The sequence below is a fragment of the Aquarana catesbeiana genome, linkage group LG04 (assembly GCF_042186555.1).
Source record: "Aquarana catesbeiana isolate 2022-GZ linkage group LG04, ASM4218655v1, whole genome shotgun sequence".
NCBI classification, from domain to species: domain Eukaryota; kingdom Metazoa; phylum Chordata; class Amphibia; order Anura; family Ranidae; genus Aquarana; species Aquarana catesbeiana.
The window spans coordinates 301,762,194-301,775,688 of record NC_133327.1 but is presented as its reverse complement, the minus strand read 5'-3'; the positions used below and the strand labels follow the sequence as shown (position 1 = coordinate 301,775,688).

At 40.1% G+C, this 13,495-nt stretch overlaps 1 protein-coding gene across 4 annotated transcripts in view; it reads right to left on the bottom strand.

The window, feature by feature from the left end:
- ADGRB3 (adhesion G protein-coupled receptor B3) overlaps positions 1-13,495 on the bottom strand; it is a 1,384,867-nt gene that overhangs the window by 734,926 nt on the left and 636,446 nt on the right. For all 4 annotated transcript variants that reach the window (XM_073626736.1, XM_073626734.1, XM_073626737.1 and 1 more), the window contains one exon: positions 11,736-11,900. In XM_073626736.1, the coding sequence (XP_073482837.1) occupies positions 11,736-11,900 (165 nt within the window). The remainder of the gene's footprint in view (positions 1-11,735; positions 11,901-13,495) is intronic.

The following is a 13,495-nucleotide window of genomic DNA, read 5'->3' as shown; positions in this document are numbered from 1 at the left end:
AGAGACTCTTACATCAGTGTTCTTTATACACAGCACCCCGATGCAGCAATAGGCCCCAAGCCCTGGTCAGCCTGTTCCTAGTTGATACAGACTCCCATCCATGATACCTAAAGTAGTGCTTTAGTCTGCAAAATCAGCTCACTGCAAATGCTGTTCATTTGCATCTCATTATTTATTTACTAGGTAAGCTTTAGAATTAATATGTTCTGCTGTATAAGGAACTCCAAACTGTAAAAATCTACTTAGATATGCACAATTTTGGACATATAGCTGCAATAAAATGAGCAATAGCCTCACCACGAAACTGCCATGTGCTAATGACACAGTATGTACTAAGAGACAGATTTATCAATAAAAATGATGGGTACTCACAAGCAAAACAATATCAAATAGCATATCGTACATCTGCCAGCTCATTTCAGCTGATGAGGAGAGTACTCGGCTGCCCCTGTAATACGTCCCATCAGATGATATGTATGTAGGGCACAGCTCAGCGGTGATGTCAGCACATCCTTTCAGAGAGCTGGTGGATGCACGATATGCTATTTGATATTGTTATGCTTGAGAGTACCCATCAATTTTATTAATAAATTGGTTTTAACTGTACTTCACTATGGCATTTGCTTGCTTCATTCTGGCTATGTGTTAATGTTGCTGAGGCATGTGAATGTGAAGTGATCCAGTGGCTGTGTGGGGCATGCCATTCTGAAGTGTTACAGGCTTGAGGTGCCTCCAACTGTGAGGGGGGGAGCTGGAGCTATCCATTCAGGTGGGATCTATCATTCTAAAGCGCTATTAGACCTCTTGAGTAGAGTTGGGCGAATGGTTCAGCCTGAGCATCAGTTCAGGTTTGGAGAACACTCCGATTTGCAGGGTGATCGCCCTGTGGAATGCCCTGCAATGCACTGCAGACTGCACAGTGCATTTTGCTCCCTGATTGGGCAACAATCACAAATGTTGAGTCATCAGCTGTCAATGAGCGTCCCCGCTGACTACTGAGTAAAGAAACAAAATTGCCTGTGAAAATTTTTTTTTTCATGAAAAACGGCATGGAGTTGCCCCACCACCCACTTCTAACATCACTTACCCAGTATGCGCCGGTCAGTGACATCAGAAGGGGCGGTGCCACAAGGTGATGTAGCCAGGTGGCCTGCCCCATACCTATATAAGAACTGTCAGGTGGCTTAACCTACAGTAGGTGGCCAGCTTTCATGTCAGCAGTGATTGACAATGAATTTACATTGAGGAAAACTTTTTTTTAATTTTTTTAAAAAAGGAATTGTCAAAAACTGTCTCTGTGTTTTTATTACTTTTTGACACTTTTTTGGTGTATGGGCAGACTAAGGGGACCCCCAAACATTATATTTAAAAACTTATCACCCGGCCTATAGCAGAATGATGGCCAGGAAGTGTTTCAGTTATCCTGACTGGGTGTCTTATGATGTCCAGCAGGATAAGCCACGGTTGCGCGCCCACGGGGACATGCAGCATGGCGATTGGTGGTGTGATGTGTCAGTCTGACACACTGCATCTCCGATCTAGGTGAAGAGCCTCTGACAGAGACTCTTTACCACATGATCAGCTATGTGCAATCACAGCTGATCACAGTGTAAACAGGAAAAGCCGTGTATCAGGTTTTCCTCTACTCGCGCTGACAGGCCCGAGTAGAGGAGAGCCGATTGGCTTCTCTTCTGACCGGGGGGTTCAGAACTGATTATAAGTGCAGCCCCCTGAGGATGCCAACACAGGACCACCAGGGATGCCCACCCATGGCCACCAGGGATGCCCACCTATGGTCAACAAGGATGCCCACCCATGGCCACCAGGGATGTCCACCCATGGCCACCAGGGATGCCCACCCATGACCACCAGGTAAGCTCACTAGTGCCCAACAGGGATGGCAATCATTTCCCATTAGGGATGGCACTCTGTGCCCATCAGTGATGCCTGCCAGCACCTCTGATCAGTGCTGCCTATCAGTACCATCTATCAGTGCCGCCCATCGGTGCCCACCAGTGCCCATCAGTGCCGCCTATATGTGCCACCTATCAGTGTCACCTATGAGTGCCAATCAGTGCCACCTATAAGTGCCCATCAGTGCCGCCTATGAGTGCCCATCAGTGCTGCCTATGAGTGCCAATCAGTGCCACCTATCAGTGCCCATCAGTGCTGTATATCAGTGCCACCTATCAGTGCCCATCAGTGCTGCTTATCAGTGCTGCCTATCATTGCTGCATATAAGTGCCACCTCATCAGTGCCACTTCATCAGTTCTAATCAGTACTGCCTCATCAGTGCATGTCAGTGCAGCCTCATCAGTGCCCAGCAGTGAAGGAAAAAACTTACTTATTTACAAAGTTTTGTAACAGAAACAAAGAAAAACATTTTTTATCATGTTATATATTAGGTTGAATTTGAAGGATACTTTCTGCTATTCATCTTGCTTTATTTTCTTGCTTTGACACCAGCCATAGCTCTGATTATGAAGTGCATGCAAGATTCAGTTAAATAATGAAAGCATACAATGTGTTTCTTTCTACTGAAGAAAGATCTGTAAGAATTTCTATTTATTTCTCCAGCATAACACTATGCAGTTACGAATCTAGTTAATATGTCTAACGATAGTACTTTAAGAAAATTAGCTAGAAAATTGCTTTTTTTATCTTGTTTGCTTTCTCGTGGACAATAAAATCTTTTTTTCTTTCTTTCATGCTTCCAAACTGGTGTCATCAACGAAAAAGTATATAAAGGATAAGCTATTTTTTATTTGTTCTTTTTTGAGGCTGTAGGGTCATAAAAAAAGGGCTTGTGCTGGGCGATTGTTTATTTTAAACCTAGATAATTGCCTACAAGAAAAGATTATAACAGAGCTTTGTAACTGGTATATTGCTGTAAAACACAAAAGGGCACTGCTGCTGTACTGTCACTGCTTAAGCTGGAAAAATACTCCAACCGCTCTTCTCTCATAAATGTTAGTAGTACTGCATGTCATTTCTCTATAGCCTTAGAGCAGGTGCAAAACTTTTTACGCTAAAGCAAATAATGTATTTTTTCATTACTTATGTTGGATATGAAGAGAGTGCATCTGCTTCGCTTTAGCCTAAAATAAAATTCGGAACTTATTACCACATGTTGCTGTCCTAATCCATTGTCTGTAGGACCGAGTGATATATGCCCTTCGCCAGCTGGCCTCAATACCTACAAACAATTTCTGTAGGCTGATTATGATTATGCCCATGTGTTACGGTGGCTTTGTGCCAGTCATTTGGCCCCTTTGTTTTCTAAATAGCATGAAAAGATGAATAAAATAACAAGGGCTTTTATTTATGTAATGTCTTTTCAGTGTGAAGAAAAAAATCTTCACCTTAAATATGAGTGTCTTTTTTCTCTCTCTGGAATTTGCAATATTTGAAAAGATGGACTTTAAAGGCACGTATATAGATTTTTTAACAAAATTAATTTATTAATATACATAGATATCACAATATCACATTACATATATAGCGTCAAATATGAAAGTTGGACTACTTGTGGCTCCCCTAATATACGGACTAGATATAGTTTCCTGTGTGACAATACTGATGATGCGTCCACACGAGGATATCCTCTTAGTTGGGGTTCCACTTTTCGATTCATAGATTAACTACTTGCCGCCCGCCATATAGCAATATGATGCCGGCAAAGTGGTTGCGATATACTGACCGGACGTCATATGACATCGCCAGGATATCAAGCCGCTGCGCACCCCTGGGGGTGCGCATCACTGCGATCCTTGTTGCAGTGTGTCAGTCTGACACACCGCAACTTCCATATAGGTAAAGAGTCTCTGACAGAGACTTTTTACCATGTGAACAGCCCTGTCCAATCACGGCTGATCACGATGTAAACAGGAAGAGGTCTGTCAGATGTGAGTAGAGGAGAGCCGATCGGCTGCTCTTCTGACAGGGGGGTCTTTGCTGATTGATTATCAGCGCAGCCCCTCCCTGAGGATGCCCCCACTGGACCTCCAGGGATGTCACCAGGACCACCAGGGCTGCCCACCACTAGTCACCACCAGGTATGCCATCCATGGCCACCAGGGATGCCAATCAGTGCCCACAATGGATTCTAATCAGTGCCCACAATGGGCATCACTGATTGGTAGGCATTACTGTTTGGCACTGATTGGCATCCATCAGTACCATCCATTAATGTACATCAGTGCCACCTATCAGTTCCCATCCATGCCACCTATCAGTGCCCATCTGTGGCACCTATCAGTGCCCAACCGTGCCACCTATCAGTGCCCATCCATGCTGCCTATCAGTGCCCATCAGTGCCGCCTTTCAATGCCCATCAGTGCCACCTATGTGTACCCATCATTGCTGCATATCAGTGCCACCTATCAGTGCCCATCAGTGCCGCCTATCAGTGACCCATCAGTGCTGCATATTAGTGCCCATCATCAGTGCCCATCAGTGCAACCTCATCAGTGCCACCTCATTGGTGTCCATCAGTGCTGCCTTAGCAGTTCCCATCAGTGCAGCCCCATCAGTGCCCATCAGTGAAGGAGAAAACTTACTTATTTACAAAGTTTTGTAACAGAAACAAAAAATTTTTTTTTTCAAAATTTTCAGTCTTTTTTTTATTTGTTTAGCAGAAAATATCAAATACCACCAAAAGAAAGCTCTATTTGTGGGAACAAAATGATAAAAATTTAGTTTGGGTACAGTGTAGCATGACCGCGCAATTGTCATTCAAAGTGCAACAGCACTGAAAGCTGAAAATTGGTCTGGGCAGGAAGTTGTATAAGTGCCCTGTATTGAAGTGGTTAAAAACATGTAAATAAGTGTAAAAGCTGCGCTTAAGACAACCGTTTAGGTATGCAGCCCCCCTAAAGGAGCTTCCCTAAGGATCCTCCACAGAGTACTTGAATTAAATTGGAAAGGGGTGTGGCGCTCCCTATGGGGTTAAATTGGTTAATCTATGGGGGGGGTTTACGTTGTGTTATATCCCCAGATGATTTCCCCCACTATGATCCTATTAGAGGTACCTGATACCAACAGAAAAATTAATTACCAAAAAAAAAATATATATATATATATATATATATATATATATATATATATATATACATATATATATACATATATATATATAGGGGATGTGCCTAACTCTGTACATCCCCTCACCTTTATACTGCTGACAAGATAGGATCTCTGGATCCTGAGAGCAACGTTAGAAGATGTTCTGACACATTATCCCGGTCGGGGTCACAGAGGTGAGGTTGCCATTTCCCCAGGTGCCTCGAGGGATCCTGAGAGCCCAAAATAAGTCATGCTGTGCTTAATATTCTGAGAATCATTGAGGGCGATTTATTAATGCTGGTGCACACAGAATCTGATGCTACTGTGCATAGTAACCAATCAGCTTCTAGGTTTTATTGTCAAAGCTTAATTGAAAAAACTGAAGTGACAAGCTGATTGGTTACTATGCACAGCTGCACCAGATTCTTTGTGCACCAGTTTTAGTAAATCTTCCCCACTGCTTTTGTTCCTGAAGACATAATACATTGTTTTTGGGAGACTGTAGACCTCTTAGCACTCTTTTTCTAATAAGCACCTTCCAGATCAGTTTTATCACACTCATCTCAAAGAACTCAGTTGCAGAATTTACAACTATAAAAGCACTCAGATTGGCTATGTGCACATCTTATAATACATTCAGTATGTGGGATAATGTGAGGCTTTCTTACTGTTCTCTTTGCTAGCTTGCAATTTACTTTGTACTCCTGGTTACATGTAGCACTCAAAGCACTCTTTCAGTTAACTTTCAGCACTCATTTCATTATTGCACATACTGTCCAGAGCTTGTATCATTCTCAATAAAATGTACAGCTCTAATAGCACTGTTTAAGGTAATATGTTGGGGTCAAAACACTCTCCCTTTATCATTGTGGTCTCATAGCACTCTCTTTAGCAGTGTGCAGCTTTAATATGAGCTTTTTTTCTATTCTGTGTTCTTCTCTATTTCACCAATAGATATACATGTTCAGTGCAAACTAAGGAATACATCTCCCTCTATATCTGTTACATTCCTTTGAATGTCAAAGAGTCATAACGCATTCTTGTAGTAATGTATTTCTATGCACTATGCCAACACACAAAAGCCAATAAACTAATGGAAATGCTATGTACAAAAGGTCAAGATATATTATACAAGGACACATGCTTCCTCGTCTAAACTTTGATGCTAGCACAACAAATAACGTGAAAAGTTTTTTGAATAGTTTGTCAAAGCAAGCTTATTTATTGTAAACACCAAGTTGCATGAATGTTGAAATTCAGACAAAACCTGGGACTTCTGATATTACCGTGACATTTAACATATACTAAAATATCATCCATTCAGAAATGTATAGAATCCACTTGTGTTATTTGTAAAGAGGGACCATTTCATACACCACAGAAGCATCTGTGCTGACCCTTTTTTGACAGTACAATATAAAATGTACAGCATTTTAGACTTAACTTTTTATATGTGTGCTCCACATAAATCTATTAAAACTTTATTTTGTCTATGTTAACGCACAAATTAAAATCATTTTGTAAAATGTTATTTTTATTGATGGTAATTGTGAAGCTAGTATAGTCTATTTTTTGGGAACTTGCTATGGCAAGGATTCCCTAATAAATCATGCATTACTAATAAATGTCAGTACCAACACCTGTCGAATGCCTTCTCTATATCGAACGGGACCCGCCAAGGGTGTTCGCTCTACCACATACCGTAAATACCACATGTCCTCCACACCAGGCCCATCAGAAACAATCCAGACTTCCCAACAGGCCTATCGGACTCATTCCTCACAGACATCTGGCCCCACACTGATGTACGTGCAGAACACTTCTTCTCCAGAAATACCTTTCAGACCCTTCCCAATTTATCTGCACAAACATCTGGACGACCCTTCCCAATGTGGACATATTTCCAAATTTGACACTTTCTCAACCATCCCCACTAACGCTCCGAACACTCCAGACAACTCACGCCTTTCGAATTACTGCGCACCGAGAAAGAACCACAAAGACATGTGATCTCAGACATATACTCTCCTAAATCTAACATAACAACCCGTACTTGGGTGAGGAAACTTTCAATCGACCTATCAGAGGAAGAATGGGAAAACATCTACTCCTACATCCATAAGGGATCAATTAACGTGTCAGCACAGGAAAATGGCTTTAAAGTCTTCTCTAGGTGGTACAAGACCCCCTCAAACTACACAAAATCTCCCCGAATACACCTGTTGGAGATGCTCTGATGGAGAAGGTTCACTCGTTCACATATGGTGTTCATGTCCATCCATCCAAACCTTCTAGAAAGATGTCCAATGCATTACCACTGACATTACAACCTGTCAGATAGAATTTACCCCAGCCCAAATGCAAAAATGTGCATCCCAACTCGCTGGAAGTCCTCCAAGTCCCCAACCATTGTAGATTGGTTCCAACGCATAACTAAAGTGGCAGAAATGGAGGAATTAATACACCAAGCCAAAGACACGGCCACCAAATTCCAGAAAATTTTCTCGTGCTGGCAGCACTTCCAGACAACGGACGAATATACCCGTCTACTGTCATAAAGATATATGAGAGATCTCGGGCCTAGTCAGAGGAGGAGGAGATAAAGTCCATCCTAAATGCCATTCTCTTATTTCCAGTCCCCTCTCTCTTATCCCTCTTTGCTCTCACCTCATAACAAGCAGGATCACTGTATACATCTAGAGACTGAACACCTACCCATTCACCACCCCTTCTCTAGACCTTCTCTTTCCCCAGTCCACTATCTCCATGACTACTCTCCTCTTATAAGAAAAGTGTCTCTCTCTTACACCCACCACCTCCTCTCTTTTCCCATCCTACCGACTAAAAAAAAAAAAAAAAAAACATTCCCCCATCAACTTAACTACCCATAAAATACATGCCTACCAGACTGGCCCTTTCCTGTGGATTGCTAGTGGTCCGGTGACCTCAGTCCAACCAGAAATTGACCCTTCTGGAGATAACAGGAAATTAACAGTAGAAAATTCCACTTTTCCACATACTGACCCCAAATAAATAACCCCCAATTGAGCTTACAAACTAATGAGTCGAGACATACCCATTATCACTGCCAAAAAGACCTCAAGACTTATGACCCCGAAATACACCGATATACCGGAAAAGCATAAAGAGGTATAGGCGGCTCACAGATACCCAGATGGGCTCATTAAAACGCTTCATTGTGTTATGGTAAAGACACCTCACAGCTTAAACAGTGTATCCGTGATGAGTATTTAACCACTTGGTTAATTAACCGGCTAGATGCCCCTGTTGCTTTTGTTTGTTTGTTTGTTACTTGTTTATGCTCTCTTCTGATTACAACAGACTTATGTACTAATGCGCAACTCAATACATTTTATCTCATATTCTGTACCAAAGCACTGTATTACACCTTATACAGTACATTTTCATTCTGTATCCTTATTTTGTATTACATCTTTTCTATACAATAAACATTGATTTGGAAAAAATAAATGTCAGTACCAAGTAAAACTTTCAAAGTATAAAGAGAAATGTTTTGAAGCAAAAATAATGAGTAGTAAATCGGATATGTGATGTGTGCTTCATGATATAAAGATGCAACACCTATTTGAGAAAGAAATCACTATGAAAATAAGCAACAAGACCATCTCCTAGGACATAGTAGACTGAATCTTAAACAATGTTACAGAGTGGCAATGGTCTAAAAAAGTTTTTGTTGCATATATTTTTATTTTTATAAAGCACAATTATTTTTTTTGGTTACATTGGGTGGGATTTGACAAAGTATAGCAAGCTTGCTCAGATAAAGAGAGAAGGTTGTGATTTTCCATTGACAATATTTATACAGCACGGACCAACTGTGAAAATCAGAGATAACTACATGTTAAGTGTTGATTGTTGACAGATTACTGGGTTTGGAGCTTAACCAACTAAATAACTTGTGATACATGCCAGATTAAGGTACTGAAATGTATTTTGACGAGTAATACTGGCAATATTAAAGAAGCAACATTAGACCTGGGAACGTATTGAGTTATTAAAGTAAAAGAGGAAACATAGCTCTGGGCACATTAAGTGCTGGTATCTCAGTAACGCTAGACCTAAGGCAATTATTTCACCCCTAGGCAGTTGGCTGTGTGTTCCTCCTTTGGGGGAACTAGGAATGATGAAAACAATAGATTGCAGTTTGCTACCATTATTGATTGTCTCACACATTAGCTGATATTTAGTACTTACAAACACGTCAGTGTCATGGGCCACAACCATCCACAAACATGTACAAAATGCAGTACAATAGAGGTTGCATCAGCTACAGATGCACCTGGACTAAAAGGAGTATAAGAAATATTATGTATTGCTCTGTTATTTTATAATGCCCGAGAAACTTGATTTGCATCACTGTTCACAAGGATGCAGTCTGCATATATAATGAAGAAACAAGATTTGCTAGAAGCCTCCACACATTAATATTTTGAGATGGAACATCACAAGGAAAGAGGACATTTTTTCTTAAGGGAATTTGTACATGTATTCTTTATTTGCTTATTATGGCCAAGGACAAAAAATGCAATGTTTAGAAATGTTTTTTCATGGTTTTAGACAGTTATATGAAATAATGAATATTAATATTGTTCCTTCATTTATGCTCCTTGCAGGTGATACTCTAGTGTTCTTTGCTCATCATTGGCATTGTATCCTTTAAAGTGTTTATAAAGCCTAACATTTAACATTTCTTATTTTCACCCCTTTGGTCTGTTAAATAAAGATTTGAAACCATTTTGGTATTTCTGTACAATAATTGCAAAATAACTGTTGATCCTTCCAGAAATACAGCGAGTCCCTTTCTGTGGACTTTGCTTATGCTTTATTTTCTTCATTGAACTACAGAACACTTCCCCCTATGTTGTAGAATCTAGGCAGAGGGGAGGGTTTTCTGTAGTTCAAACAAGGCACAAGAAGCCTAAGAGAACAACTTTGTTTCACCATAGCAGTTGAAAGGATTGTGATTAAGCATTGTCAACCTAGGATAGCAAGGGTCCAGTAAATTCTTTCAAAACCTTGTATGCCTCAACAGAATAAACAGTATGGGAATGCAACATATCTACTGCAATTCTGTGAAGCTCTGTATAAGCTGGGTTTCATTGTGTGTGTGTGGATTTGGTGGGGGTTGGGTTCTGTAGGGGACTCTGCAGCAGTCTTGGTGACTTTCTAGGGGATGATGTTTCTGGAGAGGGCTGGGGTCTCTCCATAAACCCGGGGGCTTTGTGAGGGCACACTGGGAGACTGGGGAGAATGGGAGCACTGCAGAGGCTAAGAGGCCTTCATAGACACTGTAGGATGTTTGAGTTACTATGGGGGCTGGAGGCTCTGAGGCAAGCTAGGGGACACTGTTTGCAATTACTGGAGTTTTGGGGCACTATGTGAGTGGGGAGATACAGTGGTAGTTAAGGGGATATGCAACTGGATAGAGGCCAAAGAGGAGTGGTGGAGAACCACTGTTGTAGAGCATGAAGAGGGAAGAGTGTTATGTCTTTGATCCATAGAAAAAGACAGTACTGTAAAAGAAAGGGGGGCAGATATTTTAATACAAAATAAGGGGGTGCTGTGCATTTAGAACTGCAACGCAATTTCATAGAACTGACTAACTATAAATCTGATCACACGTGACTGGGACAGTTTGAGGTAAAACAGGAAGTGCATTTCTTTTTAGGTTATGGCAACTAAGTATTTTTGCCTCACTATGGCTAGTCTAAAGGTTGAATGTAATCTTTTGCTACTGGGAAAAGTACCCATTTGTTGACAATAATCCCATTAACACATTGGATGAGGGTTACTAAGGGACTAGTTCAAGTGGACCATCATTTATAAAATACACTTTATACACTTGAAACCATCTCCCCCACCTCCTTGCAATCTAAGCAGGGAGGTATTGTTCTTTATATACCTGTTTTCTTACTCCAGCCTACCCATCATCACTATTTTTGCCTAGGCAAGAATGATGCATTTCTCCTCCCGAGGCTTCCTGGTATATGCACATCACATACAGTATCCCAGGAAGCATCAGTTGCCATACTGGATATGGAGGCGAGTGAACCTTATGACGTGTCATAAGGAGGCCTGCTGCAAGAACCTGGAAGAGCTCCCAAAGAGGAAAGAAAGAAGGGTGGAGGTACAGGACCAAGCATGTGGCAGCCAAGCAGTGGATTGCCAGAGAACAACCTTCAATTCATTGGGCCTGTGAGTATGTTAATTCCAGCTAACACATGATGTGGTGAAATTCCTCTTTAAGATAAAAATAGTGCATATCTGAGTTTCTCTTAAATGAATTGCCCATGTGGATAATTATTACACACAATCATAATTTAGTTAAGCAAAGATTGCTGATCTCATTTACAAGCAATAAAAAAAAAAACTAAAATAATCAAAGACATTGTAAATGCAAGCTTATCATAGAAAAAAAGTACTTGGATAATATACAGTGGTATGCATTGTAATCTGTCTGCTGAAACTAACATGATGCTGCCCCTATTCTTCTTTGTAACAAGTGCAGTTTACGATAAAGTACTCCTTACTTATCTCTCAGACAGATACTGTGTGTCTATCTATCACCTGACCAAATACACTCACTCCAAACACATTGAACAATAAAATATATGTCCAGCCATCTCACCTGGGCAAAGAGCAATATTGCAAGGCTTATGTTGAATTTCTGGTCCACCACACAGTCTTCCCCCGTACTGTGGAGGAGTGCAGGTCCTTGTCCTTGTTCGTTGGCCTTTTCCACATGTAAAAGAGCATAAACTCCAAGGTGACCATTCTTCCCAGATGCCATTTACTGAAAAACATCAAAAGCATTTCAAGATAAATAAAGAACTACAAAGTAAGTTATTGTTTTCATAAAAAATGACAATAAAATCCAATAAGACTTCAGTGAAAATAAAGACATTTATGGTAGATTTATTGACTAAAAATTACTATGGTCTTAAAGTACAAGTAAATATTAAAATAAGTACAGTTGCATTATGTGAAATATCTACCAATATCATTCTCAACTACATTCAAGACCTCAATCTGAAAATGCAATAACCCATAATAACTGACCAGATTTCAGTGACTGAAAGGCAAACTCTTGTTCCTAGGGTTACTGTTCTGTGTACTTTGCTCTGTTCTTGTATATACAATTACCCACGCATTGTAATATTACATGTTTCTGAAAGTTTTAATTGAAATGTGTTTTTTTCTTTGATAACTGACATGTTCAGTAGAAGTTTGTATAGACATGTCAGTACTTTTCATGAACATTGTGGTGTTACTTAACAGGAGATGGAACTGCAGGCATACAGTTGCATACATAGCTGAACTACATATATATTTTTAGCCTGCCAAAGCTTTGTAATGTTTTTCATCTACTCTTGTAGTCTATACACTTCTGCTACACTGAGTAGCAATAAGATCACTCTAAGTTCATAGCTCAGCTGTGGCTAGGTTTACACAAGTAATTAAATTGCTTTTGCTACTGATTCATTAACTTCTAACTACAATTTTGAAATACAAAAATTTTATTATATTGCAAAATAGAGTAATTGCCAACAAACAGGTACATTGATTTGTAGATTCTGAAGCCCTTGTATAATCCTAGCTTAACTACTTCCGAGATCAATCTCCTACTAATTGGACAGAGGTGATGATGTGTATTTAGGCTTTGGAGTTTAGGCATGAATTAAAGGTAGAGGAGCACCATAAAGCCCTGCTACCAGCAGTCTGTGAAAGTCTATGAAAGGCAGATAGCTGCCATGGCTAGATTGGCTGGACAGTGCACTGAGTGTTATTTATGTTTAGGGCATTCTGTGCCTATGAATGAAAGCTCAGAATACAGGCAGCTTGATTTTGGGGCATTTGTGCCTGGGTGCATATGCGCAGAATCAGGAAATACGTGGCACTGGCTTGTATAGTCTGCCAGAGCAGAATAAAAGAATAGCTAGTCCTTGGACAGATAAAACATTAAAATTTCATTTATTTCAAAGGCAATTTTAACTCTTTGCATAGAGTTTTACTTTAAAATATCAGTAGTCAGTAGTATACCAGTTTGTTTCATACTGCATGTCTTATGCTTCAATATTTTGCATAAATGAATACATTATTGTCAATGTATAATATTTAAATTTAAATTATATCTGAAGTATGTTTTTATTTTAGCTAGAATATAAGATTTAAGTATAAGATTTTTAAAAGCCTTTGTCAATTTTTTGCCATCTTTGTTCAATTGGAATGCTTTTCTTTTAGTTCCTGTCTCGTAGTCACAGCAAGGAATTAGAGAAAATCTCTCTAAACTGAGGGAAATCTGCTGTTAGACAGATGTTTCTGGAATAAGCGTTCACATTGGAAGATTTACCTTCTATTTCTGTTCTGGTGACAGCCCAAAAGTTGAGA